Below are 20118 nucleotides of genomic sequence, written 5' to 3' on the forward strand. Positions count from 1 at the left end.
GTGGCCAGAGAGAAAGGCAAGAGGAACCATCACAGGGACCAAACCACAGTTACTATAAATATTGGTTGTGATTTGTAAACTTTGAACATACAAATGTAACTTGAGACAAAAAACCTGCAAGGCCACTCAGTAGAAATCAGCAATCTAAGAATGGGGATTTCCAGAACTGGGAACTGAAAACTTGAAAATATCAGTGTAATCAAATCCATTTTGATACAATGTATATGGGATAGAAGGCCAAGAGGAATTTTTGCACTGAGTGTCACATGTATGACTATCTGCCCACAGGACAGAAGTCTTGGGTGTGTGCTAGATGCAAGAAGCTCCTGGTCCTCAGGGAATGAGTTTGTACCCTTGAGGCCGAGGTGACTGACTTGGAGAAGCAGAGACAGTCAGTTAGGCACTCACCAAATCAAAAGATAGAGGATGATTATAATATGATGGAAGGATTAAAGATAGTGGCTAAACGTAAAAACTGTGTCGTAATAGGTGATTTTAACTACCCGCAGATTGATTGGGTCAATATGTGTTCTGGTTGAGAGAAAGCGATTGAGTTTCTTGATGCTCTCAGTGACTGTGCTATGGAGCAGATGGTCTCAGAACCAACCAGGGGTGGGGCGATCCTGGATTTGGTCTTAAGTAATGCCCAAGACTTGGTGAGAGATGTAAAAGTGATTGCACCGCTTGGGAGCAGTGACCATAATGTTATTAATTTCACCATTTGTATAAATAGAGAGTTACCCCAAAAGACCGGCACAACCACGTTTAACTTTAAAAGGGGTACATTCTCTGAGATGAGGAGGCATGTGAAGAGGAAACTGAAAGGAAAGGTAAATACAGTTAAAACCCTTGGGGAAGCTTGGAGGCTATTTAAAACTACAATCCTAGAAGCTCAGATAAAATATATACCACAAGTTAGGAAAGGAACAATCAAGTAAAAGAAAAGGCCTGCAGGGGTAAAAGGATTACTGAAGGAGGATAGGGAAATGGCTGAATGTATTTTTGCCTCCGTCTTCACTGTGGAAGATAAGAAAGTGTTTGCCCACTCCAGAACTGCTAATGTTGGAAGGGGTGTTGAAAGACCTGAGTCAGATTGAGGTGACAAGAGAGAAGGTCCTACAACTGATAGACAAATTAAAAACAAATAAGTCACCAGGTCCAAATGGCATACATCCAAGAGTTCTGAAAGAACTCAAAGTTGAATTTCTGGATGTTCTGACAAAAATATGTAATCTTTCATTGAAATCTGCCTCCGTTCCTGAGGACTGGAAGGTAGCAAATGTCACCCCCATCTTTAAAAAGGGTTCCACAGGAGATCCGGGAAATTACAGGCCAGTCAGTCTGACTTCAATACTGGGAAAGTTGGTGGAAACCATTATCAAGGAAAGAATGAGTAGGCACATTGATGAACACGTGTTATTGAGGAAGACTCAGCATGGGTTCTGTAAGGTAAGATCTTGCCTCACTAACCTGTTACATTTCTTTATCCACATGAACAAACATGTGTTCTTTGAGCGGGTGAACAAAAATATGGACAAAGGGGACCCAATAGATGTTGTTTACCTTGACTTCCAGAAAGTTTTGATAAAGTTCCTTATCAAAGGCTCCTTAGAAAGCTCGAGAGTCATGGAGTAAAAGGACAGATCCTCTTGTGGATCAAAAACTGGCTAATTAATAGGAAGCAGAGAGTGAGTATAAATGGGCAGTCTTCGCAGTGGAGGACGGTAAGTAGTGGGGTGCGGCAGGGCTCAGTGCTGGGTCCCATGCTCTTTAACTTGTTCATGAATGATTTGGAGTTGGGAGTGAGCAGTGAAGTGGCCAAGTTTGCAGATGACACTAAATTGTTCAGGGTGGTGAGAACCAGAGAGGATTGTGAGGCACTCCAAAGGGATCTGTTGTGACTGGGTAAGTGGGCGTCAACGTGGCAGATAAGGTTTAATGTGGCCAAGTGCAAAGTAATGCACATTGGCGCCAAGAATCCCAGCTACAAATACAAGTGTGGGGTGTGAACTGCAGAGACTGACCAAGAGAGTGATCTTGGGGTCGTGGTAGATCTCTCTCTTTCTCGGCTTGGCTTCGCGAACGAAGATTTAAGAAGGGTGCAATAGTCCACGTCTGCTGCAGGCTCGCTGGTGGCTGACAAGACCAATGCGGGACAGGCAGATCCGGCAACAGTGGCTGCAGGGAAAAGTCTGATTTAGGGTTGGTGCTGTAGCAGTGCGATTCTTCCTCAATCTCCTTTTGTCCTCAAGACCAGCTATGCGTGCGTTCTCAAAAGAAGAAACAGCCTGGTGGATGGTGTGCCTCCATGCTTTGCGATCTGAGGCTAGGTCAGACCATTGGTGATGGTTGATGCGACAGGTGCCAAGGGATTTCTTCAAGGAGTCCTTGTACCTCTTCTTTGGTGCCCCTGTATTTCGATGGCCGGTGGAGAATTCGCCATACAGGGCAATCTTGGGAAGGCGGTGGTTTTCCATCCTAGAAATATGCCCTGCCCAGCGCAGCTGCGTCTTCAACAGCAGTGCCTCGATGCTGGTAACCTCCGCCCGCTTGAGAACTTCAGTGTTGGTCACAAAGTCACTCCAGTGGATGTTGAGGATAACTCACTGAAAATGTCAAGACAGTGTGCGATTGCAATAAAAAAAGGCCAACGCCATGCTGGGAATTATTAGGAAGGGAATTGAAATCAAATCAGCCAGTATCATAATGCCCCTGTATAAATCGATGGTGAGGGCTCATTTGGAATACTGTGTACAATTCTGGTCACCGCACTTCAAAAAGGATATTATAGCACTGGAAAAAGTGCAGAAAAGGGCAACTATAATGATTAAAGCTTTGGATCACTTTCCCTATGAAGAAAGGTTAAAACGCTTGGGGCTCTTTAGCTTGGAGAAATGTTGATTGCGGGGTGACATGATAGAGGTTTACAAGATAATGCATGGGATGGAGAAAGTAGAGAAAGAAGTACTTTTCTCCCTTTCTCACAATACAAGAACTCGTGGGCATTCGATAAAATTGATGAGCAGTCAGGTCAAAACAGATAAAAGGAAGTACTTATTCACCCAAAGGGTGATTAATATGTGGAATTCACTGCCACAGGAGGTGTTGGCGGCTACAAGCATAGCCACCTTCAAGAGGGGGTTGGATGAAAATATGGAGCAGAGGTCCATCAGTGGCTAGACTGGGTGGGCCATCGGCCTGATCCAACATGGCTTCTCTTATGTTCTTAATTACCACAGGGCCAAACTAGATTTTTTAAAACAAGTTAGGTCCAGGTTTCCCTATACCAGACTAACTTTTCCCACAGTCACAAGGAAGGTGAAAAAAGGAAGGAGGAGAGGTGTGAAGGTATACATTCTGAAGAGAAATTGTATGTAATCATACAAGATCTTAGCCAAAAAAATCCAGCAAATATATCCACCTAGATAGATCTTAGTAACATAAGCAGCACAACTTGCAAGGTAAGGGTAGTATTTATATCCATTTAGATCCCATGAATTTCATGGGATCTACACCTTTCAAATGCAACTCTATTAAAACAAAAAAATTAGGAATGCAGTCCTTCTGCATGGTTTGTGAGAAGAGATTCAGGTTAGTGAAAAGGCTTATCTGGAATCACCACTCATAGAAGGGAAACATGCAGACATAACTATGGAAGTCATGAATGTGGGTTTCTGCTCCTTTCCACAGTTAGTATAGCCTTTGGATAGATATTTTATGTGAACAAGAGTGCTTAACACTGCAGACTGGCTAGTATTCTAGTTACCTACTACTCAAACATATTATTGCTTGTTTTAGAAAAGAAACATATTTCTTTAGCTTTCTTAGATGGAGATAAGCTTTGATATGCACAAACAGAATGGAATACAGTATACATTCTTACCTCACATTCCTGTTCTCTTGCAGAACAGGATTCACTATCACCTTCTGTATCAGTTTCAGAATCTTCTTCCAAACTTATCACACAAGAATAAGGACACTGCTCTTGCTGCTGTTCCTGTACACAATCAGCACTACTAATTTCCGTGCTATTTCCAGTGCTGAGGTTATTTATGAAAGGGCAGTTAACAGAGCTCAAAGTTGTGAAAGTTCTTTGAGAACAGTGCTCAGGACTGTCACTGATCCTAATACCTAACCAAGGACACTCTGCCTTTTTTTCTGAATAGACCGGATCTGCTGCAGGAGACAAGCTGATCTGACATGTTGTATCTGTATTGTAAATGTCACTCCAAAACCCCTTTGCTAAATGTTCTGCTACCTCTCTTTCCACACTGCTGCGGTTGCTAGGTGAAGTATCATTCACATTTTCTTTTTCACACAAGTGAGACTTTAAAGGCAGGCTCTCATCAGGACTTCCACTGATTGATTTGCAGTTTCCTGGTCCGATAACAATGCTGCTTTTTTCAGTGACCTTTTGTGTGACCTCTGTATTGCTCTGCATACCACTCAATGTCAAGTCACAATACTGATCGCATGTGCTCAAGAAAGCAGTGGAATAAAGCCCATGAATAGCAACAGAAGGATTATGGGAAGAAAAAGCAACTGACTTTTCAGCAGAACATTCAGTACTCTGGAACGCAGAAGCTGTCTGTTTCAAGAACTCTTCTTTACCATCATCTTCCATTTCTACCTGAGCATCTTCACATTTTGTGTCTGGAGGCACAGCTGCATATTCAAAAGATTTTTGTGTAGCACCACTAGTATATGATTCAATCTGATGAACAGATGCAGCAGATGTTACCTGAACTTCTTTAATATTGGAGGTGGACTCTGAAGTAGGGGTTTTATCACCTCCCACAGCTTTTTGGAACTTCCTGTATTTGGGGCAAAGGGATGCAAAATCAAGTCCCTTGTCCCTTTCTGATTCAGACTCAAATGTTTGATTGGTGCTATCTTGAAGAAGAGTTATGTCTGATTTTTTTTCACTTGCGAAGTTCTTCAACTGAGGATGAATGCATTCATTTTGCAAAATTTCATTCACATCATCTATTTCTAGATGGCGCTCAGCAGCAACATCTATTTTATGCTCCTCTTTCTGACAGTGCGATTTACAACACTTTTTTCTCTGGTATTCATGTCGGCCTAGTTTATGGTCCAGAAATTTGAATTTTAGAAATTGAAAGCATGATTCCTCAATGTCATGTATTCCCAAGAATTCTGCACATTTGCAGACTTCAGCTACATTATCTTTATCTAAAATAAGTTTAGAAGTATATGCAAATTGAAGCAAAGGATCAAAGCCTTTTAGCGTAACCTATTTAAGAAAAAGGGATGAGACAAAGAAAACATGTTAAGTTTCTACCCCAAGATGCCAAAATTAAAGAGGTGAATACATAAACATTCCTTATAAGCAATCAGTTATTATGACTACATCATGGCAAATAACCCTTTACTTGACTTTGGCTTGTCTGGGATGTGGCAGAGCTCCAAAATGGGAGGTTGTGGGAACCATGGTACTGCCAACACCTTTCCTAGTGCCTGCCAAGTGTTGTTAGAGCGTGGGCAGGGTTTCTGATTGGCTATACAGATTCCAAAAAATAATTGCTTTGGCAGCAGCTGCCACTATAGCACTAGTATCTCCACTGTGTGACTGAAGGTAAGCTTGGGTGCAAGCAAGAAAATATTTGCCAACAGAGAGTTCATACAAAAAGGCCTCCTGTTAAGCAGAACTTCTGCCTGAAAGTTGAAAAGTTACTTTATAACCTCTCCCCCTGACATTTTGTGGTTGGTTTCACCTCTTGTGTCAGCCATTTGTAGGCAAGTTCCACCTCCTGCTGCAACTGTTTTGTGGTTCTGTGTGCCAACTTATTTCAGAATTCCAAAGGTGCCTGCTGGCTCAAAAAGGCTGGGGATCCCTGGTCCATGGAGTATAGGTTAGCAATTAACACTTATGAAAAAGTCCTCATAGTACAAACAGGCTAAGCAAAGCTTATTTTTATAACTTTGGATCCACTTGGCACACCTAGGAAAGGTATGAAAGGCAAGTACCACATTATAAAAGAAAAATATTCTCCTATTATACAAAATTTGATTACAAATAAAATTTTTCTAGAATTCCTTGTCACTATCCTGTAAATTATTTACAGGCTCTTGTGTTTGATAGTTCATCAACAGCAATAAATAAGTGACCACTTATGAGCAATAATTAGATTTTTTGTTTTTGCTTTTCACATCATTTATACAAGGCGTTCAATTTCAGCACAATTTACTCTGCAAATTCATGCTATACAAACACTATTCAACTTAGCTTTTCAGATACAAGCAGAGGTACATTCATTCTAAAATGTTTTAGAAAAATGCTTCTGAAAGAGGAATTCAAATTGTGATGTTCATTATCATGGTCTAGCACATATAATTGCTACAAATATTAACTAACAGGGTTTCAAGATCTAGTAGAAGCTTTTGTGGTCTTTTTGTATGCAACTGAAGTAAAGATATATAAAACATTCTTCACTGAAGAGTTCCAACTCTGAAGGGAACAAAACTTTGTATATTTATTTCTTCTCTAAATGGTTTAGATATGGGAAGTTGGCTTATTCTAAACTAGCCTAAGCTGACCCAGTCCAGAACTGTCAACACTGACTGGTAGCAGCTCACTAAGCTCTCAGGAATGACAAAAATCCCCCCCTCCCAAAATACTAGATCCTGAGGACATCCAATGAAGCTGATGGACAGGACAGACAAAAAGAAATGCTACTTTACACAGAGAGTGATTAAAATGTGGAATTCACTGCCAGAAGATGTAGTGCTGGCCACAGGAATAAACAGCTTTATTAAACAGATCCATGAAGGATAAGTCTATCAATGGTTACTAGGCATGGTGACTGAGGGGAACCTCCACATTCAGAGGTACACATTAGGGGAAGGCCTTGGCCTCTAAGCCCTGTTGTTGGTCATCCAGAGGAACTGGCTGGCCACTGTGTGAGACAGGATGCTGGACTAGATGGACTCTTGGTCTGATCCAACAGGGCTTATGTTTTTCCCAACCTATTTATTGCCCACTCTGGAACTGGAGAAAGAGTTGGAACCCAGTATGCTCTGCAAGCAAAGTATGTTCTCTGCATTGGAAATTGGTTTTTCTCATACCTAGGAGGTATGATCAAATCAAGTTTATGCATATAACATTTGAAAACATACTGCCAGCATATACAACTTATGAACTATGATATGGGCATGCAGACAGTGACAAGAACTCAGTGATAAAACAAATGCTATGGATCCATATCCACAGCATTTCTAATTAATGGATTTCAAGTAGCAGAGATGGGAAAGACCTCTGCCCAGGAGCTCAGAAAGCCACTGCCACCCTTTGTGACACAGCATAACCCAAGAGGGAAAAGGGTACCCGGAACATGCATAAGAAGATAGCACAGAACAGGGCATATCATATTAACATAGTCTTCCCTGACATGGAAACTTAATTTATAACACTCAGTAGCAATATCACATTAAAGCAATGGATATCCTATATATAAGAGTGGGAGAAAGCAGAAAGTAGCTCCAACCCAATTACAAGACAGTGTAGCCACCATGGAAGTAGAAAGTAGCTCCAACCCAATTACAAGACAGTGTAGCCACCATGGAAGTATTTTGTCTAAAATATTTCCATGTAACCTTTCCTAATTAGCCCAAGGTGGTCTGCAAAGAAATCATAAGACCAAGTACATAAAATGTAAAAGATTACTCTCCAGATGAAACATCACATTAACTACTCACAGAAAAATGACCATCTAGCTCAGCTTAATAAAAAAGCCCATTGGGAAAGAATGAATTTACAAGCCCATGTAAGGAATCTGCTGCGACGGAGGAAAAAACCTTGGGAATGGCCAGACATAGAACATGCCGCAGAGAAAAAGGGGACAGAGAAGAGGAATTCATGCATGTGATGCCCCTTCTCCACTCACAACCTACCACCCTCTACACTTCTCTCTCTCAGGTTCAGGGTAAACTTAAGTCAGGACATCACATTCACCACCTTCTCTCTTTTAAAATATATAAAGAGCCATGTTTCACACATCAGGTCCTATACAGATAAATCAGCAGACAGGTTAGCCCAGCCTCCTTTAATAATAGCCCCCGCACCGACATAGAGTTATTGGGGTTGATTGCTCAGACACTGCTCCAGTCACCTGCTGATGCCATTGATTAATACCCAATAATACATATACAGCCTGAGATATTAACGTATGTGTGATACATTTTCCAAGACACACAGTTCTTAGGGTTAAACAAGAAGTTAACATTTATTTTTATGGTATGAACATAACATTGAGGAAAGTTAGGTAAAAGTTAAGTTTCACTTCCATTGAACTTTTGAAATGTGGTCCTATTCCCACAACTGGGATCCATTGGTTACAAACTGACTATTTTCAGTCCATTCTAAAGCATTCTTCTCCACTGCTTCATCAGTCAAGCATCCTTTTTTCCCTCTAAACTTCCAAACTGTCCTCCCCCAACTGCCCCATCTCCAACAGCTTTTTTTCCAATTGTCACTTCCAAGCATTCTGTCCGCTCTCAATGGACACTCTTAGAAAGAGGGAGAACTTGGCTTGTCTGTCACTGGTAATATATGGAGAGGCAATTCAGCTGTGTAGATCCAAGGCTGTAAAGGGCTTTATAGTTAAAGACCAGTACCTTGAAATGAAAGCAGATCTGGAAGCAAATCAGTAACAAGAGCAGTAGAGATTTGTGTAAATTGAGCCAAGTCCATTAAAAGGTAAGTGGCTTCATTCTGCACTAGTAGATGCTTCCAAGCTGACTTCAAGAGAAACCCTAAGTACACTATGTTAAAATAGTCCAGTCAAAAAATTACAGACCAGTAAGTCAGCAAGGGCTAGGACAATTTCCAAAACAAAGGTAGATGAAAAAAAGCACAGAGCCAAAATGTCTTTCCAGCAACAAGCTGGATAGAACAGCTCTCCCAGACTCTTAACACAATCTACCAATTACCATCTTGAGCTGGTAAATCAGCTTCCTCAAAAACATTTTTGTTCCAAATATCATCCCCAATTTAACTAGCTTCAATTTGGGCTCCTCACTTATTTCACCTCTGCATCAAGGAACAGCTTCAGGATTTGAATGAAACACCCCATTTATTTATACGGGGTATATTCTTTGTAATGAAGGGTGGCAAAAAAAGGAAGGGGGACAGATAAAGTTTCCGTAACACGCCTGCTCCTGATTCAGCTGGACTGTGTTTTTCCCATATTGAGGTGTGGTTTTTTGTTTGTTTTCTTTTTTAATTGCACCTGTAGCATTTTAGAAATGCTGTGTGTTGATCTGGGGACCCCAATTTAAAAACAGGATGCAAATTCAATAAATAAATAAAGCAGGACCAGCCTGGTTCACAAACTGTTTGAGTAATATCTAAGAAAATAATCACACCTGTACAGCAGAGGAGATTCTGCTGTAGAGTCTACTAGAGATTCAAGCAAACTATAAATCACTAGCCTTTTGTTGCAGGATTTACATACATATTAAAACTTTTCTTCCTTTCCAAAGTAAGAAGAAGAAAATTTACATTGAAGTATGACTAAAATGAATATCAGCATACCAGAAGTTAAAGGAAGTGCATGGAGAAGGATAACAGATGTTCTTTCTTTCATTTTCAGAATGAGTATCACTGTGGTTATTCTAGAGAACACTTTTCCATTCCATTTATTCTATACTTTGTGCTCACAGACCAACAGGTCATAAGCAAACAAATTCAATAGTCCAGTAGTAAAGAATAATATAGTTCAGATATACAGAAAGTAACTAATCAACCAAAATACTAAGTACAGAGTATAAAATTATCATTAAGAAAAGAAGTCATTAAAAACCATAGATAAAAATTTTGCCATAGCAGGAGTTACACTTGGGTCAGTGTCAGCTTCTTGATTTATGTAGTAAGTTTGGGATCACAGATGTTTTATTTGGTTTTTAATCCTGAATGAACTCCTGAAAGGCACATCACACTTCAAGCATAACTACTTAGTATTTCACTCTTCAATGGTTCTTCCTATTAAAAATCCAAGGATAAGCTGCAGTAAAAATTGAACAAGGGCTTCAAGTGGAAATGATGGCCTATACATAAAACATGTAAACTGCAGTGGCACTTACCTCTTCAGGTAAAATAATGATAAGATCAACTTCTAACTGACCCACAATTCTTGAACGGAAATAGCTGCTACAAGCTGCAAGCACAGAACGATGAGCCCGAAATCGCTGGTCTTCCACTAAGAGGGTTATATCACAAAAAAGATCTTGCTTTCTCTGCTCATCAAGACTGAGCAGAACATTGATACTGTGTACTGAAGATTCATATGCAAAAACCACAGTATTCCTTTCGCTTAAAGACATGCTGTATCACAAATGTTAATGAAAGTCTCAGAGGGAAGCATGTTCTGTTCTTCAGACCTGAAAGTAAATGCAAACCGAAACTCAATTAAATACCACTACAAAGCATCTGTACCACAATATTAACGGAAGATATTAATATTAAACCAAGTGTTACTTTCAGCCATGGAGAGATGTTTTGTAGCCTATTTTATCTCTTCAAATGAGCAGGAGATATTAAGAGATGCACCATGGATCAATTTCAGTGGCTGGGCATTTCTGGTTTCAGAGACCATTCTGGCTCACAGATGCTAATGTGTAATATTGCATGAATTATCTCCTTCTACACAATTAACCAATTTTGGAAGTGGACTATCAGCCGCAGCTGAAATATTAATTAACCAAAAGAAAGCAATGAGCAAAGAGGGGAAACAGCAAAATCCACTTCTTGGGCTAGGCTAAAACAATTTTCTAGTAATACAGTATTTAAATTTAGCATGGATAATCCAAACTAACTCTGTTTTAATACATTATTTTTTCTATCTATTCCAATTATGATATCAAAACATATTACTAGTGTTTATAGAACATATTAAGACAGATGTGGTTTTAAATCAACTGCTGAGACTTGACTGGAGTTTGGCTCAAGAAAGACAGACTTCAGGTGGGCTAGCAATTCCAAATTTGGTCTTTTATTACTTGAACAAGGCTACTCTGGTTATTGGAATGATTCAGCACCAAGTTAAACCTGAGATTTTAAAAGATTTTTAAAATACTGTTGTATAAAGAGGTATCAAAAAGTAGAAAAGTTGACATTCAAATTAAAAAAATAATAATTACAAATGAAAAGCTTTATCTTTCAAAAGCTACATAGAGATGAGATACTGGAGGAAATAGGTAAATTGAAAGCTGCCTTATTATAGGAGAGCATGACACTGTCAATATTCTATTCTATTATTAGAGGTTAATCATAATGTAAACTAGAGATGTTATGCCAATAAAGGTCGTGTGATGTGATCTGTGTATGCAACCTAGATATTTTAATGGAAATGGAGGAAAGCCCTGGGCCATTATGTTAACCATTCTGTTTGGTCTTTTTTTGTTAGTCCAGGGATCCACGTTTTGAGTTAGTATACTTTTCAGTGAAAAAATATGCAAGATACTCCACCAATGGTATTTAAGTCCCCTTAGCACACCTAGGACTTACCAAAAACATTCTAGATGTTGTTGGTTCTGTGAAGAGGACAAAGCTGACTTTATACAAATGTGATGGAACTGCACAAGAGCCAAGAGGTCTGGGGGAATGGTGATCTTGCCTCACTAACCTTAAGAGCCCCAAACTACAGTTTTTTAAAAAATAGAAGACTGTCCAAGCCAAATGAAACCACAACTTTTATCTTTATTTCAGAATAGAATCAATTTTTCACATTTTTCTGAAGGGCAGGATTTTAGCACAGGGTTGTCAATCCTAGGTTGGGAGAAGGGGTCTCCCGGTTTGGAGGCCCTCCTTCCACTTCAGGGTTATCAGAAAGGGGGACAGTTTCAATGCCCGCTGGGCACTTCATTATACCCTATGGAGACTAATCCCCATAGGGTATAATGGAGAATTGATCCATGGGTATCTGGGGCACTGGGGGGAACTGTTTTTTAAGGTAGAGGCACCAAATTTTCAGCATAGCATCTGGTGCCTCTTCTCAACACCCCCCCTCCAATTTTCAATGAATATAAATAATGCATGCACATTAAACCATGGATCAATGTAAATAATGAATGTATTTTGTTTTTAATGTATTCTGCTTGAAATAATTTTAATTTAAGAGCACACAAAATAGTATCTATAATCTGTGGAAAACATGATAAAGTACTTGTGCTGGGTATTAATTTACAATTATAGGTTGCTGATCACCCCGTCTTCACAAATCCAACTATTTGTGTGTATGTGTGTTTTTGTGTGTGTCTGTGTGTTGATCTATTAGGGAGCGGAATTAGCACGAATAGAACACTTTTCAATAGAAAAAAGAGTTATCTCAGTAGCTTCTGGTGATTAGAAGGAATGCTTTCCTTCAAGTGTATGGTTCCTGCTATGATAGAACTGAAAATGTTTGAGACCTATCTAACTGAATGCAGCCCACCAACTATAATGTTGTGGTCTTGCAAACACATGCCCTCTGTACCACTGTACCCATATATGGAGCTCTGATAATCAAGAGAATTATAAGGTCTCTGGTAACCCACTATTGCAAGTAAGATGTGTTCAGCTTGGTGGCTCACAAGTTGTGCAGATCCTCTCTCTCTCTCTCTCTCTCTCTCCCCCCTCCCTAGTTTAACAAATAAGTAAATTGATATTGCTATCGTCTATTCAGGTCTCTAACAGCAGTAACCCTGAGTGTTACTGTAACACATCTGACAAGCTAAAAGATTCTTAATCACACCTTAATTCTTAGGGTGATGGGAAAGGAGGTCCTACAACTGATAGACAAATTAAAAACCGATAAGTCACCAGGCCCGGATGGCATACATCCAAAAATTCTGAAAGAATTCAAAGGTGAACTTGTGGATCTCCTGACAAAAATTTGTAATCTAATATATAATCTGATCTCCTGACAAAAATATGTAATCTTTCATTGAAATCTGCCCCCGTTCCTGAGGAGCAGAAGGTAGCAAATGTCACCCCCATCTTTAAAAAGGGTTCCAGAAGAGATCCGGGAAATTACAGGCCAGTCAGTCTGACTTCAATACCAGGAAAGTTGGTGGAAACCATTAGCAAAGAGAGAATGAGTAGGCACATTGATGAACACAAGTTATTGAGGAAGACTCAGCATGGGTCCTGTAAGGGAAGATTTTCTCTCACTAACCTGTTAGAGTTCTTTGAGCGGGTGAACAAAAATATGGACAAAGGGGACCCAATAGATGTTGTTTACCTTGACTTCCAGAAAGCTTTTGATAAAGTTCCTCATCGAAGGCTCCTTAGTAAGCTCGAGAGTCATGGAGTAAAAGGACAGGTCCTCTTGTGGATCAAAAACTGGCTAATAGGAAGCAGAGAGTGAGTATAAATGGGCAGTCTTCACAGTGGAGGACTGTAAGCAGTGGGGTGCCGCAGGGATCAATACTGGGCTCCATGCTCTTTTTCTTGTTCATTAATGATTTGGAGTTGGGAGTAAGCAGTGAAATTGCCAAGTCTGCAGATGACACTAAATTGTTCAGGGTGGTGAGAACCAGAGAGGATTGTGTGGCACTCCAAAGGGATCTGTTGAGGCTGGGTGAGTGGGCATCAACGTGGCAGATGAGGTTCAATGTGGTGAAGTACAAAGTAATGCACATTGGCGCCAAGAATCCCAACTACAAATACAAGTTGATGGGGTGTGAACTGGCAGAGACTGACCAAGAGAGAGATCTTGGGGTCATGGTAGATAACTCACTGAAAATGTCAAGACAGTGTGCGATTGCAATAAAAAAGGCCAAAGCCATGCTGGGAATTATTAGGAAAGGAATTGTAAACAAATCAGCCAGTATCATAATGCCCCTGTATAAATCGATGGTGAGGGCTCATTTGGAATACTGTGTACAATTCTGGTCACTGTACCTCAAAAAGGATATTATAGCATTGGAAAAAGTGCAGAAAAGGGCAACTAGAATGATTAAAGGTTGGAACACTTTCCCTATGAAGAAAGGTTAAAACGCTTGGGGCTCTTTAGCTTGGGAGAAACAGGGTGACATGATAGAGGTTTACAAGATTATGCATGGGTGGAGAAAGTAGAGAAAGAAGTACTTTTCTCCTTTTCTCACAATACAAGAACTCGTGGGCATTCAATGAAATTGCTGAGCAGTCGGGTTAAAACAAATAAAAGGAAGTACTTCTTCACCCAAAGGGTGATTAACATGTGGAATTCACTGCCACAGGAGGTGGCGGTGGCTACACGCATAGCCAGCTTCAAGAGGGGATTGGATAAAAATATGGAGCAGGGGTCCATCAGTGGCTATTAGTCACAGTATATTATTGGAACTCTCTGTCTGGGGCAGTGATGCTCTGTATTATTGGTGCTTGAAGGGAGGGGGAACAAAGTGGAAGGGCTTCTAGACCCATTTGTGAACCTCCTGATGGCTCTTGGTTGGGTTTTTTTGGCCAATGTGTGACACAGAGTGTTGGACTGGATGGGCCCTTGGCCTGATCCAACATGGATTCTCTTGTGTTATTATGACAAACCTGCTGTCTTTAGTGTTTGGTGTTAATTTGCAAAGCACAAGTGATTTACTTCTTAACTATATAATATCAGTTCCTAGTGAGTATCAAACATATTGATCTTTATCTGGTAACTACTGCAAGACTAAGTTTTGCCAGAGTTTGGAAATCTATGCTACTGCTTAAGAAACAAGGCTGGATTGAAAAGGCAAAATAAATGTTCAAACAGGTCAAACTAGCTGCTTTACAAGAAGCCCAGGATATAAAAGAAATGGGTTTCTGTACTTCAAGACATTTGCTCCTTGTGAGGACAGCTATGGCAAACCTATGAAGTATTGTTTTGCCAACGAAAGTCCGTATAGTCAAAGCGATGGTATTCCCAGCAGTAATGTATGGCTGTGGGAGTTGGACCATAAGGAAGGCCAAGTGCAGAAGAATAGATGCTTTCAAGTTGTGATGCTGAAGAAGACTCTTGAGAGTCCCTTGGACTGCAAGAAGATCAAATCAGTCAGTCCTAAGGGAAATCAACCCTGAATGTTCCCTGGAAGGTCAGATGCTGAAGTTCAAATACTTTGGTAACCAAATGAGAAGGGAGCACTCACTGGAGAAGCCCCTGATGCTGGGAAATACAGAAGGCAAAAGAAGAAGGAGACTGCAAAAGATGAGATGGTTGGACAGTGTTACTGATGTAACTAACATGAATTTGAACGAACTTTGGAGTATGGTGGAAGACAGGAGGGCCTGGCGTGACTTGATCCATAGGGTCGCAAAAAATCGCTCTACTGTGCAACTGAACAACAACAAAAACTTCAAGAAATGATATCTAATGTGTTATCTGCTGTGAGAATACATTAGATATCTACGTCCTCTATTGTTTACCATGATGGCAATATAGGCTGATATTGATTTACTATGCTTAATTTCAAATTTGATTTTATCTTAAATTTGTTATGTGTTTTTTTAAAAAAATTAAAGCATCACATTTAACACAAAACTCTTCATAGTGAGCTAAGCAAACAACATCAGTTTAGAATTTGTAAGAAAAAACTGGATACAACAAATAGAAACTGAAAAAAGGAAGCTTTAAGCCACACAAAAAATAATCTACCCACACTTGCATACAGAGCTGCCATTTAGTTTGCAGCATAACTTGCACAAAGTTCAGTGGTAAAAATACTTTTATAGTCACTAATTTACTACCATCTTCTGTTTAGGCTACAGTTGGTTTTGTTTTTTGTTTTTAAACTTGCTAGGAGCAATTCAAGAAGGTTTCAGGAAAGGCAGCATATGCATTTTCTAAAATACATACAGGAACAGAATTTTCATACCAAACTCGGGACAGAAGGATGGTATACCAACTCCAGCTAGTAAACACAATAATAATCTATTTTCGATTTAGAGCTGATGATAACTCTTCATATCTTTCTGGCTTCAAGACTACATTACTTTAATATGGTTGACAAGGAATCCATCTTGATTAGTGCCTGAAAGCATCATGTAATAAAGAAGAGAGCAACTCACTACCTTACAGCAGGTTGCAGAGAGCACAAGGTCTTGAATATCTAACACTGGTTTCCCTTTACTTTGGGCATAACTTATAGTGCTGGTTTTGATCTACAGAATACTAAAATTTGCATCTCCAATCAAGAGTGCCCTTACATGTATCCCAATCTTCACCAAGTCTTAAATTCAAGACAATTCTAAGCAAACACCTAGCCAAAGTAACTCTCTTCCACTGTAGTGTTTTTCAAAGTCAGAAGCAATATATTTTCCAGAAGTAATGGAATACACTTTTGTGTGGCCTAAGAAAAAATTATAGTAGAAAAAGAAGAACTTATACCTGTTTACACTCATCTGTGTACTTTGCTGATTATACCTGTTTACACTCATCTGTGTACTTTGCTGATTATACCTGTTACACTCATCTGTGTACTTTGCTGATTTTGTTATATTATATAAGCCCTTGGGATGTATTAAATTTCTAAGAAATTATATTGTTATTAATTTTGTTGTACTTTATGGAGAAAGCACAGAATGATTTTTGCAACCCCCAAATAATCATTCTACGAAGTGTTCTGCAGGGACAGCATTTCTTCTTAAACTCACATGGAATGAACAAATTAATTTAGTTGCAATACAGAGGAGACCTGTAGAGCCTGCCTTCTGTGATAAAGTAAAATAGCTTAAGCTCTCTTGAAGCTCCAATTTCTGAGGGAAAATAGTGCTAAGATTCAGGATTTCTAAGAGGAGTTTACATTAACACTGTGAGAAGGTTAAGGGAAGGCCAATATTCACCTCTTAGAAATGAATGGGTCCAGCAAGACTGTGTTACACCTGTAAATAATTTCTATCCTGTTTATTAAACATTATTACCCTAGCCCTGGAAGTAAATAAAATTTACAGTTCTTTTTCTGTTTTCCTCATGGGTGCTGAACAGAAGCCACTTAGGTTAAATCTGTCAGGTAGAGAACTGGGGTAGAGACCACACTGGTGGAGTTTTCCTTCTGTTTCAACATCATTTCTAAGACTCCAGCCTTTACAGCTATTGTCCTTCCTTTCCAGAGATTCCAGGAAGAAGGAAAGTACCACACTACTGTAGTACAGGGATTAAGACAGGGGTGGCCAAACTGCAGCTCTGGAGCCACATGTAGCTCTTTCACACATATTGTGTGGCTCTCAAAGTCCCACTGTACTGTTGGTTGTCAAGTCAACCAGCAGCTTGGAGAATGCATTTTAAGTTAAGGTTGCTTTCTATCAACCTTTGACTCTCCACCCATCTATTTGCCTTCCTGCCTGCCTGCTCTCAAACATCTGCTGTTCATGCTTTGCAGCTCTCAACATCTGAAGTTCATGTCTTGCAGCTCTCACAACTCTGATGTTTATTCTGTGTGGCTTTACGTTAAGCAAGTTTGGCCATTCTTGGATTAACGTCTAGTGAACATTCTAAGACCAGGGCTTTTTTTGTAGCAGGAACTCCTTTGCATATCCTGTTGATGTAACCAGTTCTCCTGGAGCTTACAGTAGGCCCTGTAAGCTCTTGGAGGATTGGCTACATAAGAGGGATGTGGCCTAAGATGCAAGGGAGTTCCTGCTACAAATAAAGCCCTGAATAAGATTAATTTGTCTATTTATTTATAACCAAAATGGCATGATAATTGGACATACTTATGTGTCCAATAATGTCAAGTTTGCTCTTGGCTGTTCACTTCTCCAGTACCTTTCAAAGTCTCTGATATCTCCAATTTAAGGAATTTGCTGTGTTCCCATTTGTAACCCTTTTTTGTATAAAATTTATGTACCACATTGTTTGTTTATTTGATGTATTAATTTGTATTGTTTTTTCCTAGTTTTGTAATCCAGTTTTTTAAATTGTTTGTTTGTTGTATATACTAGCTCCTTTTTCATTGTTAATGAAGATATGCAGCAGGGGACGGAACCAATGGCAGAGAAGAACAAGGAATGCTCCAAGTCCAGTTCTGCCACAAAACAAAAAGATGCAATTTCATCACAAATAGTTCTTTCCCAAAAGTGGCTAAGACTGTGGGCAATGACAGAGCTCTACAGACTAGGGTTCCCATGGAAATGGATGGGGTTAGCCTAGTCCAGGGATGCCGAACTCATTTGTTGCGAGGGCCGAATCTGACATAAATGAGACCTTGTTGGGCAGGGCCATATTGGGTTGTGTGTGTGTACCTATTTAAGATTAGGTAGCAGAGATATAAGATTCGGTAGCAGAGTTTTATATATATATAAAAACTTAAAACATGCTTAAAACATTCTCACTTGTTGATCTTAAAGGTACTTTCTTTGTATTTCTCCCATGCAATCCAGGGAACCAGGCAAAGGAAAGCTCTGGGTCTTTTCTTCCTTCCCCAGGGGACTGATGGGGGAGGAGCCTCAGCCAATAGAAGGCTCTGCCTTCCCCCTCCTTCCTCCCCAAGGGAGGAGCCTCAGCCAAAATAGAGGTTTTGCTCTGTATCTCCTGTGCAATCAAGCAAGCCTTGCAAAGCAAGCTGTGATACAGAAGGAAGCAAGAGAGGGGAAAGGAAGCAGATAACAGCCAGTTGCTTGGGGGCTTGATAGGAGCCATCCGGGGGCCTAATTCAGCCCTCAGGCTGTGAGTTTGACACCCCTGGCCTAGTCAATATACTGCAACTTCAGCCAGTTACTGCAACAAGTCTCTCTTGTACAGTAAGACTAAGAGACAACATTACAGTCTCATTCTAAGCTGGTCTGCTCAGTATCCTGTTCAGATCCATTCACTGGAATTTACTCCCAAGGAGTGTGTTCTTCCAACTGAATTGTAAGATTCTAAAGATACTAGTCCTTTAGTCATAAAATCCAAGCCATGGTGGCAAATCCCTGCATCTTGATTTGCTGGAATCACTGGGAATATACTGCACCAACTACTGGCTGACACTCTGTCACCACTTCCCACTACCATTGGGTAGCCTCTTTGTCACCCGCCCACAGCCAGCCCTGTCAGGCAAGAACCCCATTAGAAGGCTGCTGACCTTTGAGTGAGACAGTTCTCTGCTGACAGATTCTCCTGTGAGTTTATTGATCAGTGCTGCTTCTCCTCAGGGCCCTGTCTGCCTTCCTCCTTCTCATTTTTCTTTCACTCCTTTCTCCCTCTCTTTTTTCTACCTCCCCTTCTGTTCTTTCTCTCATTCTTTCTCTGTCTTTTAGTATTATTTCATTCTGTCTGTCTACCTTCCTCCCTTTAATCCACACAAACAGTAGCAATTAACATTTCTTCAACTGACAAAGAATGTTTGTTCACAGCAGGGAGGGGCCACTTCAGAGGGAGCAAAAGGGAAGTTTGCAGTGGCTTTCTTCGCAGTGTCAGCTGCCTGATGCTACCACCATTTCCTCCCAGGGAACCACTGTTGCCAACCTCTAGGTGCTTAGTTCCCCCCACCACCACCACTGTGAAGAAAGACTGGCCTTTTCCCATGTAGAGGCTGTAGAGTTGCCAGCTCCATGTTAGGAAATTCTAGATAGCAGAGAGCACCTCCCCCTGAGGTACTGTGTGTGGGAATTAATGCTTTCGACTTGGGTGGGAAGATAGCAAGGCTGGGGGCAGGGCACTCACCCAGAGGCCTTTAATGCTACCTTTCCAGGCTGGTGGGAAATTCCTAAGGTATCAATACAAGCCTCTGAGAAAGAGGCTTTTCCTCCTGGGGAACCAGTGCCACCAATCTCTAGGTGAGGGCTGGAGATCTCTCAGAATTACAACTGCTATCCAGATAGACAGCACAGATCAGCTTCCTTTAAGTGGGGTAGGGAGTGAATGCCTTCACTTGGGTAGGTGAGAAGACAGCAAGGCTGGGGGGGGGGGCACTTGCTCAGTGCCCTTTAGTTTTACCTTTTCAGGCTGGAGGGAAATTCCTTAGGTTTCAATACAGGCCTCTGAGAAAGAGGCCTTTTCCTCCTGGGGAACCAGTGTTGCCAATTTTCAGTTGAGGGCTGGAGAACTCTCAGAATTACAACTGCTATCCAGGTTGGTGGGAAATTCCTGGAGATTCTGTGATGGAGTTTGAGGAGGGTATACAAGTTAGAGCATTAGAGTGGGGTCTGCCAGGCACACGTTCTTGCTGTGGATGCTGACTAGGTGATCT

At 40.5% G+C, this 20118-nt stretch overlaps 2 protein-coding genes across 3 annotated transcripts in view; both read right to left on the reverse strand.

Annotated features, from left to right (window-relative positions):
- The window catches only part of MAP3K7CL (MAP3K7 C-terminal like), a 149314-nt gene that overhangs the window by 7109 nt on the left and 122087 nt on the right, over window positions 1-20118 (reverse strand). The gene's annotated exons all lie outside the window — the stretch shown is intronic.
- Window positions 1-20118, reverse strand: part of BACH1 (BTB domain and CNC homolog 1) — a 44526-nt gene that overhangs the window by 7109 nt on the left and 17299 nt on the right. For both annotated transcript variants that reach the window (XM_060234356.1, XM_060234355.1), the window contains exons 2-3: window positions 10102-10398; window positions 3884-5254 (exon numbers count right to left, since the gene is read on the reverse strand). In XM_060234356.1, the coding sequence (XP_060090339.1) occupies window positions 3884-5254; window positions 10102-10341 (1611 nt within the window). In that variant the 5' untranslated portion in view covers window positions 10342-10398. The remainder of the gene's footprint in view (window positions 1-3883; window positions 5255-10101; window positions 10399-20118) is intronic.

The sequence above is a fragment of the Heteronotia binoei genome, chromosome 3 (assembly GCF_032191835.1).
Source record: "Heteronotia binoei isolate CCM8104 ecotype False Entrance Well chromosome 3, APGP_CSIRO_Hbin_v1, whole genome shotgun sequence".
Classification (NCBI taxonomy): Eukaryota; Metazoa; Chordata; class Lepidosauria; order Squamata; family Gekkonidae; genus Heteronotia; species Heteronotia binoei.